Source organism: Podarcis gaigeae (genome assembly GCF_964106915.1).
Source record: "Podarcis gaigeae genome assembly, chromosome: 2".
NCBI lineage: Eukaryota > Metazoa > Chordata > Lepidosauria > Squamata > Lacertidae > Podarcis > Podarcis gaigeae.
This window is the reverse complement of record NC_139679.1, coordinates 124371996-124390429: the sequence shown is the minus strand read 5'-3', so window position 1 is coordinate 124390429 and position 18434 is coordinate 124371996. Positions and strand designations below refer to the sequence as shown.

At 45.5% G+C, this 18434-nt stretch overlaps 3 protein-coding genes across 9 annotated transcripts in view; all 3 read right to left on the bottom strand.

The window, feature by feature from the left end:
• LOC310837507 (uncharacterized protein) overlaps positions 1-18434 on the bottom strand; it is a 147363-nt gene that overhangs the window by 30395 nt on the left and 98534 nt on the right. The gene's annotated exons all lie outside the window — the stretch shown is intronic.
• On the bottom strand, positions 1907-6668 carry LOC310837831 (uncharacterized protein). Of its 2 annotated transcripts, none has more exons than XM_083724991.1 (3): positions 6164-6668; positions 4414-4491; positions 1907-3548 (listed from the first exon to the last, which is right to left on the bottom strand). In XM_083724991.1, the coding sequence occupies exon 3, from the start codon at positions 3389-3391 to the stop codon at positions 2285-2287; it is 1107 nt and encodes a 368-aa protein (XP_083581117.1). In that variant the 5' UTR covers positions 3392-3548; positions 4414-4491; positions 6164-6668; the 3' UTR covers positions 1907-2284. The 2 variants fall into 2 exon arrangements, with proteins under 2 accessions (XP_083581117.1, XP_083581118.1); XM_083724992.1 differs by having other exon boundaries at positions 6204-6668.
• LOC310837486 (uncharacterized protein) overlaps positions 10246-18434 on the bottom strand; it is a 147376-nt gene continuing 139187 nt past the window's right edge. Inside the window, exons 1-4 of one of the 6 annotated variants that reach the window (XM_083724147.1) lie at positions 16980-17089; positions 15137-15214; positions 12504-14260; positions 10246-12419 (exon numbers count right to left, since the gene is read on the bottom strand). In XM_083724147.1, coding sequence (XP_083580273.1) covers positions 12241-12419; positions 12504-14103 — 1779 coding nt within the window. In that variant the 5' untranslated portion in view covers positions 14104-14260; positions 15137-15214; positions 16980-17089 and the 3' untranslated portion in view covers positions 10246-12240. Of the gene's footprint in view, positions 14261-15136; positions 15215-15720; positions 15775-16979; positions 17090-17538; positions 17590-18434 lie in introns of those variants that run through there. The other 5 variants (XM_083724143.1, XM_083724146.1, XM_083724142.1 and 2 more) reach the window with 5 other exon arrangements.

Sequence of the window (18434 nt, the reverse complement as noted above, 5' to 3'; positions counted from 1 at the left end):
AACCTGGGAAAGGTCTGCCAGATGACGTTTGGGAAAAGTCCATTGACAAAACGGATTTGACAGCTAGCTAATAAGAATAAGATACTGTTTCCACTGTCCTCTTCTGCACTTAAAAAGGAGGAAAAAGTAACTGAAAATTGAAACTATTTTTACTGTCTGAATTGTGCTTGAAAGAATTGATACAAATGGAGACTGTTTCCCTCTAGAGGGAGCATGTGAAACTGTTACAGGAGTGTAACAGGGAGATCTCCAGCTGCAAGATAAGGATCCTGAGAACCAGAGATTGACCTTGGCCCATTCAAAATGCTGATAGGAGAAGCTATTGTGACTGTATTATACAAGATAAATTACTCGCTGGAACAGCTGCATAAAAAGACAGATGACACGATTTTTAAAATTGATAACTTGGAACAGAAAGCGACTAATTTGAATCAAAAAGCAAGCATCACTACAGAAATAATTCAGGACTTGGTACAGGAATGTATCTTGGCAGGACAAACGTGGAGGAAAAGGAGAAAGCTGTTGTTGTGGAATCCAAAGTAGTACAAGCGGGACCCTTAGTCCTACAGAAGCAAATTGAGGACTATAAATTGAGGCCTTTTATGATTGAATCTGATAGGGACATGGGTGGCACTATGGGTAAAACCTCAGTGCCTAGGACTTGCCGATCTCATAGTCGGTGGTTCGAATCCCCGCAGCGGGGTGAGCTCCTGTCTTTCGGTCCCAGCTCCTGCCCACCTAGCAGTTCGAAAGCACCCCTAAGTGCAAGTAGATAAATAGGTACCGCTTTATAGCGGGAACGTAAACGGCGTTTCCGTGTGCTGCGCTGGTGCCGGCTCGCCAGAGCAGCTTCATCACGCTGGCCACGTGACCCGGAAGTGTCTCCGGACAGCGCTGGCCCCCGGCCTCTTAAGTGAGATGGGCGCACAACCCTAGAGTCGGACACGACTGGCCCGTACGGGCAGGGGTACCTTTACCTTTATGATTGAATCTAGCAAAAGTCAGGTTCTGAGGATTGGACCCCGGTTTGGACTGAAGAAGGAAAGTTGGAAAGATCCCTCTATCCAGAGATCAATTGACTTTTGGGACATGGGCTTGGGTCTGGAGGAGATTGAAGTTTTGGGGGCCTTTGGATCCGGAGGAATCCTGAAATATGTCCTGAAACACTTTATGGACTTTAGCTTTAATTATGGAAACTTGGTTGAACTGTCCAGAAGGAATAAAAGTACGGTTAGGTTGGAGTCTTCCCAAGATTTGCTCCTTAGCATTAAAGAATATGAAGAAGATCCGCAGAAGGGACATGGAAAAGAGTTAAGAGCCTCAGACATAAGATCTCCAGGTTGATGGACTATATGCAATTGACGGAAAGAACTGGCAGAATCCGAAACCTGGGAGAGGAGATGGTGGAAGAAGATTGGAAAATTTAAAGTGTATATTTAGAAATATTGTAAAAGTAATGACTGTTAGAAAAATGGTGGAATGACATTTTATGAATTTAGCAGAAATGTTATAAGAAGTTAAGTATATTTAAGTATATATAAGTATTTTAGTTTTAATGGGGAATAAGGTTAAGGAATATGTTATTTATATTATGACAGAAAATAGAGAAAATGGAAAGGATTTGCTGAAGAAGTGGGATACAAAAAGGGAGGTGAGAGGAGGTCAAGGAATCAAGGGAAGGAAGGATAGAATATGGAAAAGGAGGGATGTTTTTAAATTGTTTTTGTTTTGTTTTATCAATGTTTAGTTTAATGGGTTTAGGTTGTGTTGTGTATGGTTTATATATTGTATTGTATCATTTTTCCTTTTCTTTTTTTTCCTTTTTCTCTTTTTCTTTTTTCCCTCTTTTTCTTCTCTTCTTTTGTAACCTTTAAAAGTAATAAATATATATATTTTTAAAAGAGATAATCAACCAATGCCAACAAGGCGGTCTCACTCTGTTGGCAGGGCCTGACACTCAACTGGAAGAAATGCAGTCCAAATGGTCCATATCCTCCAGATATGCCTGGATTTATTCTACAACCAAACATACATTTAAATTGTTTTTCCCCTGTGAGTTTGCTGATGTCTTCTAAGCGTTCCACTTCTAGTGAAGCTTCTCCCACAATCCATGCATTTAAATGGTTTCTGCCCTGTGTGAGTTTGTTGATGGTTTTTAAGGTGTCCACTCTGACTGAAGCTCTTTCCACACTCCATGCATTTATATGGTTTCTCCCCTGTGTGAGTCGGTTGATGTTTTCTAAGTGTTCCACTCTGACTGAAGCTCTTTCCACACTCCATGCATTTAAATGGTTTTTCCCGTGTGAGTTTGTTGATGGTATTTAAGGTTTCCACTCCGAGAGAAGCTCATTCCACACTCCATGCCTCTGAATGATTTCCCACCAGTGTGAGTTTGATGATGTGCATCAAGTTGATTACTCAAAAGGAAGCTCTTTCCACACTCCATACATTCAAATGGTTTCTCTCCCGTGTGAGTTCGCATATGTATATAGAGGTTTCCACTCTGTGTGAAGCATTTTCCACACTCTATGCATTTAAATGGTTTTCCCCCTGTATGAGTATATTGATGCCTTCTTAGCGATTGTCTATGACGGAAGCATGTTCCACACTCCATGCATTCAAATGGTTTCTGCCCTGTGTGAGTTCGTTGATGGTTTTTAAGGTGTCCACTCTGAGAGAAGCTCTTTCCACACTCTATGCATTTAAATGGTTTTTCCCCTGTGTGAGTCCGTTGATGTTTTCTAAGTGTTCCACTGTCACTGAAGCTCTTTCCACACTCTATGCATTTAAATGGTTTTTCCCCTGTGTGAGTCCGTTGATGTTTTCTAAGTGTTCCACTGTCACTGAAGCTCTTTCCACACTCTATGCATTTAAATGGTTTTTCCCCTGTGTGAGTTTGTTGATGTTTTCTAAGTGTTCCACTATCGATGAAGCTCTTTCCACACTCTATGCATTTAAATGGTTTTTGCCCTGTGTGACTTTGCTGATGTCTTTTAAGCTGTCCACTCTGAGAATAGCTCTTTCCGCACTCCATACATCTCAATGGTTTCTCACCCGTGTGAGTTTGATGATGTGCATTAAGTTGATTACTCAAAAGGTAGCTCTTTCCACACTCCATACATTTAAATGGTTTCTCCCCCGTGTGAGTTCGCATATGTATATAAAGGTTTCCACTCTGTGTGAAGCATTTTCCACACTCAAAACATTTATATGGTTTCTCCCCTGTATGAGTATATTGATGCCTTCTTAGCGATTGTCTATGACGGAAGCATGTTCCACACTCCATGCATTTAAATGGTTTCTGCCCTGTGTGAGTTCCTTGATGCTTTGTAGGAGTACCACTCCCACAGATGTCCTTGCCACAATCCATACCTTTAAGTGTTATCTCCATTGTTTCAGTTCATTGATGTGAACTAAGTGTGTTCACTGACTGAATCACGTTTCTTATTCCATATATTGAAATGGTTTATTTGTGATTCCTAATGAAAGTACAGATTGCTCTGACTGTCCTTTCTATCGCTTGCTTCCGAGTAGGGGGAAAGGAAATCCTGTAAAGAAGAGAACAAAGGAATATAACACACATCAAGTGCCTTTGGTACCTTCTCTTAATTTAACATCTCCTACACTCTTCCTTTTTCTATGTTCCTATTTTTTAGGAAATGAAATAATGTCAGATAATAGTAATGCATCATCAACTTTTAATCATGATCAAGTATCGTTAATAATGCAGCATGATCCTAGATACACTGGTTCTCTTGAATTGCCAATTTAAATACGGAGGTTCCTCACCGGAAAGGGAGCTTCTCTCTCTCCCTAATCCTGCTATTTATTTCTCCGGTTCAGAATTCCCAATGACAATTTTGTCCTAATCACTAAAATGTTTGGTTGCAAGTTTCTTTGGGTTGACCTGGTAAACTAAAGGGACTAACAAATTCAATCAATCGTAATAATGGACTACAGGAACCCCTGAATTTCACTAGCAATCTTCCTGTTCCCTTAAATCCCAAAGACATGAGAATAAATATAGTGGTTAATACTGGGAATTTGGTGGAATGGAGAGGAAGAGTGGGACGTAGCGTAAAGGTAAAAAAAGAAAGAAAAAGGTATCTCTGCCTACAACCTGCCTAGCAATGGGCAAGGAAGGGCGGACTGGAGGCCATGTCTCTCCACAGAAACATGGGTAAATGGGTGAAATTGCAGAAGACAAGCCAAAAGTGGGTCATCTTCTCGATCCAGCAGGGCTTTTGATATGTTTTAACGTAGTGAGTCTGACCAAACTGCAGGAGGCAGTGGAAGACAGGAGTGCCTGGCGTGCTCTGGTCCAGGGGGTCACAAAGAGTCGTACACGACTGAATGACTAAACAACAACAACAAACGTAGTGAAATGTCTCACTGCGTACTCAAAGGGCTTACCTCTCAATTTCCCCTTCACATTTCTGTGTTTTTCTTTTTCTAGCAAGATGTGCTTAGACTTGTGAATCAGAGTCTCTCCTGTGTGGAACAAATAAAAGAGAAGTGCTGTTTATGTCATATGTGACTGTCAAAGTCTTCAGGAACATTTATCTTTTGAAGCAAAAACAACGAAGTTCTTGGTGGCCCATTGGAAGCCAATAAACCTATAACGGCCTAAAACTTTGTGGACGGCAGGAGAATGCTGCAGATTGTGGGCCAGGAAAGCTCATGACATAATTAACCTGTGAGTTTCTTTGTGGGTTTTGCTTAGTTGTTTTGGAATTCCCACCACAATATCAGTTCATCAAATGTTACGGACAAAATTACAGCATTGCTATAAAAAATGATCCCACCCACTCCCTTTCTCTCTCACACACTGTTTGTAGATATGGGAATCTCAAACACCTCGCCAGTAATAATGGCAATAACTGGTCTGCATCTGCACATGTCTGTGTGGAAAGCCTCCAGTCGCAGGCATTGTCTATCATGATAATGCGCCTTTTGCCCTTGAAGCACCCCAGACTGGGAAGGTGCATGCATTTGCTGTCTTTGGGTACCGATGGATTGTGTCTCAGCTTGTAAATCCCTCTGACATTGCCTAAACAAGAAAAAAGTTATAGAAAGGCTGTCCATTTGTAAATTACAGTGGTACCTCATGTTAGGAACTTAATTCTTTCTGGAGGTCTGTTCTTAACCTGAAACTGTTCTTAACCTGAAACTGTTCTTAACCTGTGGACTCTTGGCACCCTTCCCAGGAAAAGAGGGATGAGAACGGTTCAGCATGTCCAAAGATGTTGCAACTGAATGAGATAAAAGTCAGTTCTCAGGCCTGCTCTGACAGAGCCTATTCATTAGCCTTTTGAAGCCTTCTCGTGCTGATAAAAGAATAACATTTTGCCTATGTGCCAACATCTTGTGGGAATCCACAGAAAAGCTGTAGCTGTGGATTTTTAGAAGACAAAAGGAATTTTGGACAGTTTTGAGGCCTGGGGTGATTATTGAGACTTTAGGCCTAGGTGGGGTCACCTGTCCTCACCTTCCTTCAGTACCACTTTAGCTAATGGGGCCTCCCACTGCCACCGCACGATTTCTGTTCTCATCCTGAAGCAAAGTTCTTAACCCGAGGTACTATTTCTGGGTTAGCAGAGTCTGTATCCTGAAGCTTCTGTAACCCAAGGTACCACTGCATATACAAATCCTGTCCTTTCGTGGAAGAGATTTCCAGAAGCAAAGACCCCCTCTGGACGCCCTCCCTCCTTCCTCTCAAGAGCTTCCTGCGCTTTCCTCTCCTCTCCAGCTGGACCAACGACCTGGCTTGGTGTAACCCAGCAGCAGCAGCAGCAGCAGCAGCAGCAGAGTCCCGCTTCTGGAGCCCCCAGCAGCAGCTGGCTGGCCTGGGGGTGGGGGAAGGAGAGTCCAGCTTCCGGGAAGGAGGGGAGGGTGGGGAATTGACCCCCCTCCCAATTTCAGGGATCCCTATCCCCAAGGCAGGTTTCTGGGCAGGAGGGAAAAGCCAAGGCAGCGTCTCCGGAGATTCCCCCGCCAGCGCCCTCCCTTCCGATGGGCAGCGTCTCTTTCTCTCTCTGCACCCCCTGCCAATGCTGGACGGGGCTTTCCTCCCCCAGGGGGGCTTCCCTCCCTCCCCAAGTTCCCCTGCCCCCTCCGTCCCAAAGTCTCTCCTGCGCCCAGAGACCCCCTTGGCCCGGCTCACCCCTCGCCCTGCGCGCAGAATCTCTCTCGAGCGCACCGACCTCTCCATCCGGAGGAGCCTCCCAAGACGAGTGGGGAGGGGGGGGGGAGGAGGTAAGAGACGGAAGTGGGAAGGGAGGGGTCTCTTCCCAGGCCTCTCTAGGCATCTCGGCTCTCTCGTTTCCGTAACCCCTTCCATGGACTCTCTTTATGTCCATCAAGAGGCGCGCCTCGCCACACGTGCGCAGCCAGGAGCTCCCCAAGGGATTCCTGCCAGGGGGAAACGGGGACGCGTCCCGAGGGGCGCTTGTTGGGGGGGGGGGGCTTGGTTTTCGCCAGCCGAAGGGTCCCAGGAAAGGCCCTTTCGGGGGGGGGGGGTGAAGTCCCTTTGTCCTTTTCTTCCCCCTCCTCGCTCTCACCACCACCTTCCCACGTGCAGCATCTTCATTTGGCCTCCCTTGTTCACGTTTCCCATTCCCTTCACTGCAATTTAAAGAGGGGGCTGGCTGTCCAACTGACCCCCTCCCGCCCTCCTTCGTCACTTCCTGCCTCTCTGGGAAGCCATTGACCCAGGGGAGGGAGCAGAGGCAGGAGATTGCTCCCTGTAAGCAGAGTCCTAGGAATTTAGTGGGAAAGGACGCGCCCTCAGGGTCATGGAGCCCAGGGTCCCTCAGCCTTTTCCCGACAATGGCCGCCTTCCGAGCTTCTTTCCTTCCTGTGCCCCCCCCCCCATAGAAAGATAGCTATTTACACGTTTTGCTTTTACAAAGACCTTTTTTTATTTATAGTTTTTATTTATAAATCCACTGCAAAGCACGGGCACTTCTCTGCTTTCTTTTCTTCACTTCTCACTTCGCCTCTGTGGCCCCCGAGTCTCGTGCTGTGTGTGCCCCCCCCCCCCATTTACACGATGTTTTCTTGTGCAATCCTAAAGACTTTACTCAGAATTCCCACTGAGTTCTCTAGGACAGGTTTTCCCATTTGGCCAAGTTCTGCAGAACCTGTGAAGCATTTTGCACACTCCTGGTCTTTCCTGGTTCTCCCACTAAGGTAAAGGTAAAGGGACCCCTGACCATTAGGTCCAGTAGTGACCGACTGCGGTTGTGACGCTCATTTCGCTTTATTGGCCGAGGGAGCCGGTGTACAGCTACCGGGTCATGTGGCCAGCATGACTACAAGCCGCTTCTGGCGAGCAGGGACCGAGCAACAGGAGTTCACCCCGTTGTGGGGATTTGAACCGCTGACCTTCTGGTCAGCAAGTCCAAGGCTCTGTGGTTTAACCCACAGCGCCACCCACGTCCCTCAAACACCCCCTTTATTCCTGCTACCACCAGAGATAATGTCTTATCTGACCACTTCGGCTTCCACGTAGCCAAGAATGACTTGGTGTTGTTATTTACTTTTAATAACAGTATATAAGAGTTTCAAGATTACTTTGTGCACATAAGAAGGTGGTTTCAGTCTTTCTGTCTCTTCTTTGTTCCTTTATTAGGGCTGTTATATTTATTGCTGTTCTTAAAATACTAAGCTAACCAACACTTCATACCTGGTGCATAATGCACACCAAATATAACGTTTTAGGGGGAAAGTACAGCAAAATTACTGAATGTATCACGCTGCACCTTTGCCTATTTTCTGCCCCGCACACTTTCTTCTTTTTTTATTGACTTTACTTAAATATCATTTCTATTCATTACTATATACATATAAGTGATGTTACTATCCTAATGCATACATGGCTACGAATATCCCACTACATTTAGTATGAATTCATTCCAAATATCAATATATACAGTGGTGCCTCGCAAGACGAAATTAATTCGTTCTGCAAGTTTTTTCGTCTTGCGAAGCACGGTTTCCCATAGGAATGCATTGAAAATCAATCAATGCGTTTCTATGGAAACCGCCTTCAGACCAGGTCCGGGGACAGTCTGTCCCCCGACCTCTTCTGAAGGCTGGGGGCGGGACAAGGGCTTTTCTTCCCACCCCCAGCATTTTAAAAAACCCTGGGACAGCAGAGGACTTCTCCACTGTCCCGGGGTTTTTTAAAATGCTGGTGGGCGGCAGCGAAGGCTTCGCTGCCGCCCGCCAGCATTTTAAGATCGCCCCAGACAGCGGACTTCTCCGCTGTCCCGGGGCGATTTTAAAGCCCCCGGGAAGGAAGGCGGGGGGGGGGAGCAAAGACTTTCGCCCCCCACCGGCCTTCAGAAGAGGTCCTGGACCTGAAACGCGTGTTTCTCCGCTCTCCCGGGAAGGCCGGCGGGGGGCGAAAGTCTTTGCTCCCCCCCGCCTGCCTTCAAAAGCCGTCCGGGATAGCGGAGAAACGCGTCCAGGACCTCTTCTGAAGGCCGGCGGGGGGCGAAAGTCTTTGCTCCCCCCCGCCTGCCTTCAAAAGCCGTCCGGGATAGTGGGAAGCTCTTCCCTGCTATCCCGGACCGCTTTTAAAATGCTGTCAGTGGGGAGCAAAGCCTTTCGGCCCCCGCCGGCCTTCCTGGACCTCTTCTGAAGGCCGGCGGGGGGGGGGGGGAAAGGCTTTGCTCCCCACCACCAGCATTTAATAGAGGTCCCCGGAGATTTCCCTATGGGCTTTCTTCTTGCGAAGCAAGCCCATAGGGAAATTCGTCTTGCGAAGCGCCTCAAAAAACGGAAAACCCTTTCGTCTAGCGGGTTTTCCGTCTTGCGAGGCATTCGTCTTGCGGGGCACCACTGTACGTCCAAACAGAGTCTGCGTCTATAGGCAATCCGTTCATGTGTTGCATTGTCTTTCGTGTTGTCATGTTTTTATTCTTCCAGTTAGTTCATCAGTATCAGCCTCTTGGCAACCATTAGGGTGCAAAGAATCCATTTTTCTTGTCCTGTTGTCAACTTCCATTTTAATTTCTTGGGGATTGTTCAGCTGTGATTCTGAAATCATAGGCTCTGACACGTCTGCTGTTCTCAGAAAAGGATTGGACTGCATGCTGGTGACTTTTCCTCGATCTTTTAGTTTCATTTTACTTTTAACCACTTTTAGGGTTTTGCAATCAAGCAGTGATTGAATTTATGAAATACATAAACTAACTAAATATAATCCTGTTATTCTATCTGCCTTGCATCCAAGAAAAAGGTCCCAGGTTGACCCCCCCCCCGGCATCTGGGAGAAACCCTTGTTATGAAATCCCAGGTTGCTGGTGCCAGTCAGTGAAGACATTCCTGGCCTTTATTTGCAAAAGCATTTATTTGCAAATAATCCTGGCTTTTATTTGCAAAAGCGAATAAATAGAGTCCCACCCAGCTGCCCACAGCCAGGAGAGCCCCCCAACCCCCGCTGGCTGGCTCATGGGACATGGATGAGATTCCCAAAGCGGCCAAGGAAGAATTCAGAGCCTGGAAGACGTCCTGGAGAGAAAGAGGTGGGCTGTGAATACAGCATGCAAAGCTCTGAAATGCTCAACCCCCAGCACCACTTTCTGCTCACGGCCTAGGAGGAAGGAATGGAACCGCTGCATAACCCTGCCCCTAACTCCCAACCCTCCTAGACCGTCCATGAGGCCGTCCATGAGGATAGGTTAATTCACTATTATTTTCTAATGATATTTATTAGAAGTTTCAAAGATTACAGAAAAAAGCAAAAAAGAAAACAGCAAAAATTTAACAAAACATACGTAACAATACATCAAAAAGGAAAAAATATAACACAAAAAACCAGTACACCAATAGCAATAAAAAAAAAATAACAACACACATCTTATATTCCATATATCCATCCTTCATTTACTTGTTTCATCGACCTCCTCACACCTCCCTTTTTGTATTCTAGTTTAGTTATTTGTTTCAGCAAATTCTTTCCATCCTTCTCAATTTTTATTGGGTAATTTGTCTTAACAGTCTAACCTATTAGTTAACTCAGCAAATCCTTTCCATCTTTCACTATATTCTGTCATTCAATTTACCTTAATTTATTTTAACCTTATCTTACTATAAAATACCTTAAAGCTTAAAACTTAGTATTTATTTATACATAATTCCTTATATCATTTCTACTAAAGCCAAATATTTTCATTCCAACATTTTCCCTAATGCTCCTTAATTTTACATTAATTCCCAAAATAGTTTTTAAAAAAAAAAAAAAAATCTTCCAATCTTCCTCCAGCGTCTCTTCTTCCTGGTCTCGGGTTATGTCAATCCTTACTGTCCATTATCTAGTCCATCAACCTGGTAATCTTACGTCCGAGGCCCTTAAGTCTTTTCCATGTCCCTTCTGCAGATCTTCTTCTTGTTTGTACTTACACTTTACCTCATCTTTGGTTGATCTCTTTCTTAATTTCTTTCCTTCTTTCTCATTGAGGAGTAGGTCTTGGGGATGTTCCAACTCGCAAGTATCTCCGTCTCTCCTCAGCAGATCGGCCCATTCCCCAGAGTCAACAGTAAAGCCCAGAAAATATTTAAAAACATATTTCAAAGTCCCTCCAAACCTAAGGGCCCCCACAACTCCAGACACCCCCCCCGGCCCACTCCAGATTCAACCTTCAAGAACAACGGCTTATACTCCTGTAGGGCCTCGGGCTTCTCCATTTGTATTACTTGAGGTCCAGCAGCGGCCTCCTCCATTGTCTTCTGCGTTTGCACTTGCTCTATCAGAACAGGTTCTTGAGTTGGCTCCTGGATGGTTTCTGTATAAATATTCACTGTTTGTCCAAATTTTTTGACTGCAACAGTCATCAAATCCATCTTCTCATGCAACTGCTCCAACAAAGCACCTGTCTTGCAAAAAGCAAGCACCAAAACGTCTTCCGAACACATCTTTGTTTAAGGTCACAGTCTGGTCCCACGATCCTTATCACCACAGCTGTAAAGTCCCCAGATCGACTCCAGCAGGAATTTAACAAGCTCCCTCTAGAGGAGACGATTTCTATTTGTATCCATCTTTTGAAAGCAGATCCAACAAAAGAAAGTTACTTTCATTTTTCGGGTTTTTTGTTTCTTTTAAATGCAAAATGCAACATTGGAGACAATTTGTTTCTCTTCTTTAACTATCTGTCAACGGATGTTACTTTCACAGTCAATGAACTTCACCAAAAATCTCTGTCTCTGACACCCCGTTCCCAGGTTTGAGACGGTGGAAATTTATCTTTCTTTACTCTCTCTCCTGCAGGCTTACACAGTCAAAAATCCCCCTCTTTACTCCTACTTCCAAGAGGGGTTTAGATGGTTAAAACAGGAGGAATTTTAAATCTTTATGTAGAACTTTCCAGACTTTAGCTTGCACGATTTTTGCTTCAGGCTATTTACAAAAACGGAAGGCGGACTTCCTGTTTTAGACCTTCCCGTTTGAGTGCCAAATTAAAGTGTTTCTAAGCCCAATTTTTCGTTCTACTCACGGGTACTTGTTTAGAGTCCAATTGTCCACAGGAAAAAGTCAGCGCTCTCCGGCAACGGCTGTGCGGCTTCACTCCGTAAAAATAGTTGTCGATTCAAAACACCGCGCCGCTCTCCCCACGTTGCTTCGGATCCCCGAAAAGGGGTTTCCTTGCGTGTGGGGGGGCGCTCCTGGTGTCAGCCAAATCCCACGTTCCCAGGCTTCTTCCGCCTGGGATTTTTAAGGGGTCTTCACCGCCGCGGCAAGACCCGATTTTCGTGGAGCAGATTCCTCTGGATCAGAGGAATTCCGCCATGGCCGATGGCGCTAACCCGGAAGTCACTTTCTTGGTTAATTCAGATCACTCTATCTTGACTTCTGAGAGGTCAAGCCGAGAGGTGAGAGGTGTGGGGGCTTTGTGCGCACGATGACTGGAGGAGTTTGTAAATAATACTCGTGGTTCAACGGTTGCCAACCTGACCAGTAAAGCTTTACTCTCAACGAATTGGGTAAGGTATATATTTTTATCACAAATCGGTAACCGGATACCGTGGTCAATGGCATAAAAAGAAACAGAGAGATCCAGCAGAACCAGGAAACAGCTTTTACCTTTGTCCCTCGCCTGCCAGAGATAATCAACCAGTGCCAACAAGGCGGTCTCGGTCTGATGGCAGGGCCTGACAGTCAACTGGAAGAAATGCAGTCCAAATGGTCCATATCCGCCAGATATGCCTGGATTTATTCTGCAACCAAACATACATTTAAATTGTTTTTCCCCTGTGAGTTTGCTGATGTCTTCTAAGCGTTCCACTTCTAGTGAAGCTTCCCCCACAATCCATGCATTTAAAAGGTTTCTCTCTTGTGTGAATTTGTAGATGTGCATTAAGGCTTCCACTCTGACTGAAGCATTTTCCACACTCCATGCATTTATATGGTTTCTCTCCTGTATGAGAAAATTGATGCATTCTTAGCGAATGTGTATAACGGAAGCATTTTCCATACTCCATGCATTCAAATGGTTTCTGCCCTGTGTGAATTCGTTGATGTCTTCTAAGCGTTCCACTTCTAGTGAAGATTCTCCCACAATCCATGCATTTAAATGGTTTCTGCCCTGTGTGAGTTCGTTGATGGTTTTTAAGGTATCCACTTAAAGAGAAGCTCTTTCCACACTCTATGCATTTAAATGGTTTCTGCCCTGTGTGAGTTCGTTGATGCCTTTGAAGGTTTCCACTCAAAGAGAAGCTCTTTCCACACTCTATGCATTTGAATGGTTTTTCCCCTGTGTGAGTCCGTTGATGTTTTCTAAGTGTTCCACTCTCACTGAAGCTCTTTCCACACTCTATGCATTTAAATGGTTTTTCCCCTGTGTGAGTCCGTTGATGGTATTTAAGGTTTCCACGCTGACTGAAGCTCTTTCCACACTCCATGCATCTGAAAGATTTCCCACCAGTGTGAGTTTGTTGATGGTTTTTAAGGTATCCACTCAAAGAGAAGCTCTTTCCACACTCCATGCATTCAAATGGTTTCTGCCCTGTGTGAGTTCGTTGATGTTTTCTAAGTGTTCCACTATCGATGAAGCTCTTTCCACACTCTATGCATTTAAATGGTTTCTGCCCTTTGTGAGTTCGTTGATGGTTTTTAAGGTGTCCACTCTGAAAGAAGCTCTTTCCACACTCTATGCATTTAAATGGTTTCTGCCCTGTGTGAGTTTGTTGATGGTTTTTAAGGTTTCCACTCTGACTGAAGCTCTTTCCACACTCCATGCATTTAAATGGTTTTTCCCCTGTGTGAGTCCGTTGATGTTTTCTAAGTGTTCCACTCTCACTGAAGCTCTTTCCACACTCCATGCATTTAAAAGGTCTTGCCCCTGTGTGAGTTCGTTGATGGTATTTAAGGTATCCACTCTGACTGAAGCTCTTTCCACACTCCATGCATGTAAATGGTTTTTCCCCTGTGTGAGTTCGCTGATGTCTTTTAAGCTGTCTACTCTGAGAGAAGCTCTTTCCGCACTCCGTACATCTGAATGGTTTCTCTCCAGTGTGAGTTTGATGATGTGCATTAAGGTGATTACTCAAAAGGAAGCTCTTTCCACGCTCAAAACATTTATATGGTTTCCTCCCTGTATGAGTATATTGATGCATTATTAGTGATTCTCTGTGACGGAAGCTTGTTCCACACTCCAAGCATTCAAATGGTTTCTGCCTTGTGTGAGTTTGTTGATGTTTTCTAACTGTTCCACTATCGATGAAGCTCTTTCCACACTCTATGCATTTAAATGGTTTTTCCCCTGTGTGACTTCGCTGATGTCTTTTAAGCTGTCCACTCTGAAAGAAGCTCTTTCCGCACTCCATACATCTGAATGGTTTCTCACCCGTGTGAGTTTGATGATGTGCATTAAGTTGATTACTCAAAAGGAAGCTCTTTCCACACTCAAAACATTTATATGGTTTCTCCCCTGTATGAGTAAATTGATGCCTTCTTAGCGATCGTTTATGACGGAAGCATGTTCCACACTCCATGCATTCAAATGGTTTCTGCCCTGTGTGAGTTCCTTGATGTTTTGTAGGAGTTCCACTCCCACAGATGTCCTTGCCACAATCCATACCTTTAAGTGGTATCTCCATTGTTTCAGTTCATTGATGTGAACTAAGTGTGTTCACTGACTGAATTACGTTGTTTATTCCATATATTGAAATGGTTTATTCGTGATTCCTAATGAAAGTACAGATTGCTCTGACTGTCCTTTCTATCGCTTGCTTCCTGGTAGGGGGAAAGGAAATCCTGTAAAGAAGAGAACAAAGGAATATAACACACATCAAGTGCCTTTGGTACCTTCTCTTAATTTAACATCTCCTACACTCTTCCTTTTTCTATGTTCCTATTTTTTTAGGAAATGAAATAATGTCAGATAATAGTAATGCATCATCAACTTTTAATCATGATCAAGTATCGTTAATAATGCAGCATGATCCTAGATACACTGGTTCTCTTGAATTGCCAATTTAAATACGGAGGTTCCTCACCGGAAAGGGAGCTTCTCTCTCTCCCTAATCCTGCTATTTATTTCTCCGGTTCAGAATTCCCAATGACAATTTTGTCCTAATCACTAAAATGTTTGGTTGCAAGTTTCTTTGGGTTGACCTGGTAAACTAAAGGGACTAACAAATTCAGTCAATAGTAATAATGGACTACAGGAACCCCTGAATTTCACTAGCAATCTTCCTGTTCCCTTAAATCCCAAAGACATGAGAATAAATATAGTGGTTAATACTGGGAATTTGGTGGAATGGAGAGGAAGAGTGGGACGTAGCTATCTCTGCGTAAAGGTAAAAAAAGAAAGAAAAAGGTATCTCTGCCTACAACCTGCCTAGCAATGGGCAGGGAAGGGCGGACTGGAGGCCATGTCTCTCCACAGAAACATGGGTAAATGGGTGAAATTGCAGAAGACAAGCCAAAAGTGGGTCATCTTCTCGATCCAGCAGGGCTTTTGATGTTTTTTAACGTAGTGAGTCTGACCAAACTGCAGGAGTGCAGTGGAAGACAGGAGTGCCTGGCGTGCTCTGTTCCAGGGGGTCACAAAGAGTCGTACATGACTAAACGACTAAACAACAACAACAAACGTAGTGAAATGTCTCACTGCATACTCAAAGGGCTTACCTCTCAATTTCCCCTTCACATTTCTGTGTTTTTCTTTTTCTAGCAAGATGTGCTTAGACTTGTGAATCAGAGTCTCTCCTGTGTGGAACAAATAAAAGAGAAGTGCCGTTTATGTCATATGTGACTGTCAAAGTCTTCAGGAACATTTATCTTTTGAAGCAAACACAACAAAGTTCCTGGTGGCCCATTGGAGGCGAATAAACCTATAATGGCCTAAACCCTTGTGGACAGCAGGAGAATGCTGCAGATTGCGGGCCAGGAAAGCTAACGCCACCATTAACCTGTGTGTTTCTTTGTGGGTTTTGCATATTTGTTTTGGAATTCGCACCACAATATCAGTTCATCAAATGTTACGGACAAAATTACAGCATTGCTGTAAAAAAATGATCCCACCCACTCCCTTTCTCTCTCACACAGTGTTTGTAGATATGGGAATCTCAAACACCTCGCCAGTAATAATGGCAATAACTGGTCTGCATGTGCACATGTCTGTGTGGAAAGCCTCCAGTCGCAGGCATTGTCTATCCTGATAATGTGCCTTTTGCCCTTGAAGCACCCCAGACTGGGAAGGTGCATGCATTTACTGTCTTTGGGTGCTGATGGATTGTGTCTCAGCTTGTAAATCCCTCTGACATTGCCTAAACAAGAAAAAAGTTATAGAAAGGCTGTCCATTTGTAAATTACAGTGGTACCTCATGTTAGGAACTTAATTCTTTCTGGAGGTCTGTTCTTAACCTGAAATTGTCCTTAACCTGTGGACTCTTGGCACCCTTCCCAGGAAACGGGGAATGAGAACGGTTCAGCATGTCCAAAGATGTTGCAACTGAATGAGATAAAAGTCAGTTCTCAGGCCTGCTCTGACAGAGCCTATTCATTAGCCTTTTGAAGCCTTCTCGTGCTGATAAAAGAATAACATTTTGCCTATGTACCAACATCTTGTGAGAATCCACAGAAAAGCTGTAGCTGTGGATTTTTAGAAGACAAAAGGAATTTTGGACAGTTTTGAGGCCTGGGGTGATTACTGAGGGGTGTGTGACTTCGGGCCTAGGTGGGGTCACCTGTCCTCACCTTCCTTCAGTACCACTTTAGCTAATGGGGCCTCCCACTGCCACCGCACGATTTCTGTTCTCATCCTGAAGCAAAGTTCTTAACCCGAGGTGCTATTTCTGGGTTAGCAGAGTCTGTATCCTGAAGCGTCTGTAACCCAAGGTACCATTGTACTGTATATATAAATCCTGAAAGAATTTCCATAGCACCTCCAGTCATTTTTTTAAATAGTGCACTACATTATCACTGTCAATTAACCATGCAGTGGAATTGACACTTAAAACTGAAAACTAGGGAGAGGCAAACGAGTTTCTGTCCTTTCGTGGAAGAGGATTCCAGATGCAAAGACCCCCTCTGGACAGCCCTCTTTGCTTCCTCTCAAGAGCTTCCTGCGTTTTCCTCTTCTCTCCAGCTGGACCAACGACCTGGCTTGGTGTAACCCAGCAGCAGCAGAGTCCCGCTTCTGGAGCCCCCAGCAGCAGCTGGCCTGGGGGCGGGGGAAGGAGGGGAGGGTGGGGAATTGGACCCCCTCTCATTTTCAGGGATCCCTCTCCCCAAGGCAGGTTTCTGGGCAGGAGAGGAAAGCCAAGGCAGCGTCTCCGGAGATTCCCCCGCCAGCGCCCAAGTGGGAGACCTCCCTTCCGATGGGCAGCGTCTCTTTCTGCCTCTGCACCCCTTTGCCAATGCGGCACGGCGCTTTCCTCCCCCAGGAATGCTTCCCTCCCTCCCCACGTTCCCCTGCCCCCTCCGTCCCAAAGTCCCTCCTGCGCCCAGAGACCCCCTTGGCACGGCTCACCCCTCGCCCTGCGCGCAGAATCTCTCTCGAGCGCACCGACCTCTCCATCCGGAGGAGCCTCCCAAGACGAGCGGGAGGGGGGGGGTAAGAGACGGCAGTGGGTGAGGGAGGGGTGTCTTTCCATGCCTCTCTAGGCATCTCGGCTCTCTCGCTTCCGTAACCCCTTCCATGCACTCTCCTTCTCTCCAGCCAAGAGAGGCGCGCCTCGCCACCCGCGCGCAGCCAGCAGCGCCCCAAGGGATTCCTGCCGGGGGAAACGGGGGACGCGTCCCGAGAGTCCTGTTTGGGGATGGGGGCTCTCATAGGGACGCCCCTGGTGGACTTCTCATTTCCATTCCCACAAAGGTGCCCAAGGGGTGCAGGGCAGCTAAGCATCGCTTGGCCGGCGAGATTGGAGGGATGGTAGTAATAATAATAATAATAACAATAGTAATAATTTTATTGTTTGTAGGCCGCCCACCTCACTTGGTTTCTCCATCCACTCTGAGCGCCTCCCAACAAAAAATAGTAAAAACACATTACAACATCAAAACTAAAAACTTCCCTGAACAGGGCTTACCTTCAAAAAGTTGTGTATTTTTTTATCTCCTTGACATCAACAAAATTGCTTGCGATGTGCAAACAGTAGCTCCCTCCTTTACAGCCAAGGGGAAGTTTCCAAGCACCCAAACTAGACAGAGGTGGACAATGGGGGAGCTTTTTATATCTACACAGATTCTAACCACCCCACAGAGAACTTGATCTTTGGGAGCCAATGCCTTCGAATGGACTCTCAGCCCCAGAAAACTGAACTGCAAGGACTTTGCCTATGGTGATTTTGTTGCCTCTGGGACATTGGAGTAACCAACAACTGGGAAGGGCCAGAATACCTAGAAGGCTGGCTTCACACTGCAGGGGCTGCACAAAACCCCAAGTTGGGATCACACCAGGCCTCAGAGGTGGCCTCACCAAGGACGTGAGACTTCTGAAAACCAATGACCCTCTGCATCCCCTAGGCCACGCATCACCAAAGTCCATTTTGGGGGTCTAATCAACAACTTCAGTCCTAAAAAAGGTCAGCAACTTTGGTCAGCCATTCCACATGTTCACTTCATCAAATCTGGCCCTCTTTGAAAGAAGTTTGGGCACCCCTGTCCGAGGCACATTGGCCCAACCCCTTTGTACACAGAGCAAGATCTTCTTTCCTCCTGGGACCAAAACTCATATCCGACTGTTGAACAAGGTGGCCAGAGAAGCTCCCTACCCCAACTGCTGGATCTGTGCACATGCACCAAGTCACCAAAAGCAAGGCCTGCCTCTGGTAGCAGTGGCTGTGACCTGGGGCCAATACTACAGGGGAGACATCGCTTCCTGGAACCTGACAGCCCTGAACCTCACCCATCAGTACCTGTATTTGAAGTGATACGGAAGGGGGGGCCATGCCTTCTTCACCTTCTTCTTCGCTACAATATATCC

Coding starts and splice junctions, on each gene's coding strand:
- LOC310837831 (XM_083724991.1), bottom strand. CDS start 3,391: ATGGAGATAACACTTAAAGGTATGGATTGTGGCAAGGACATCTGTGGG.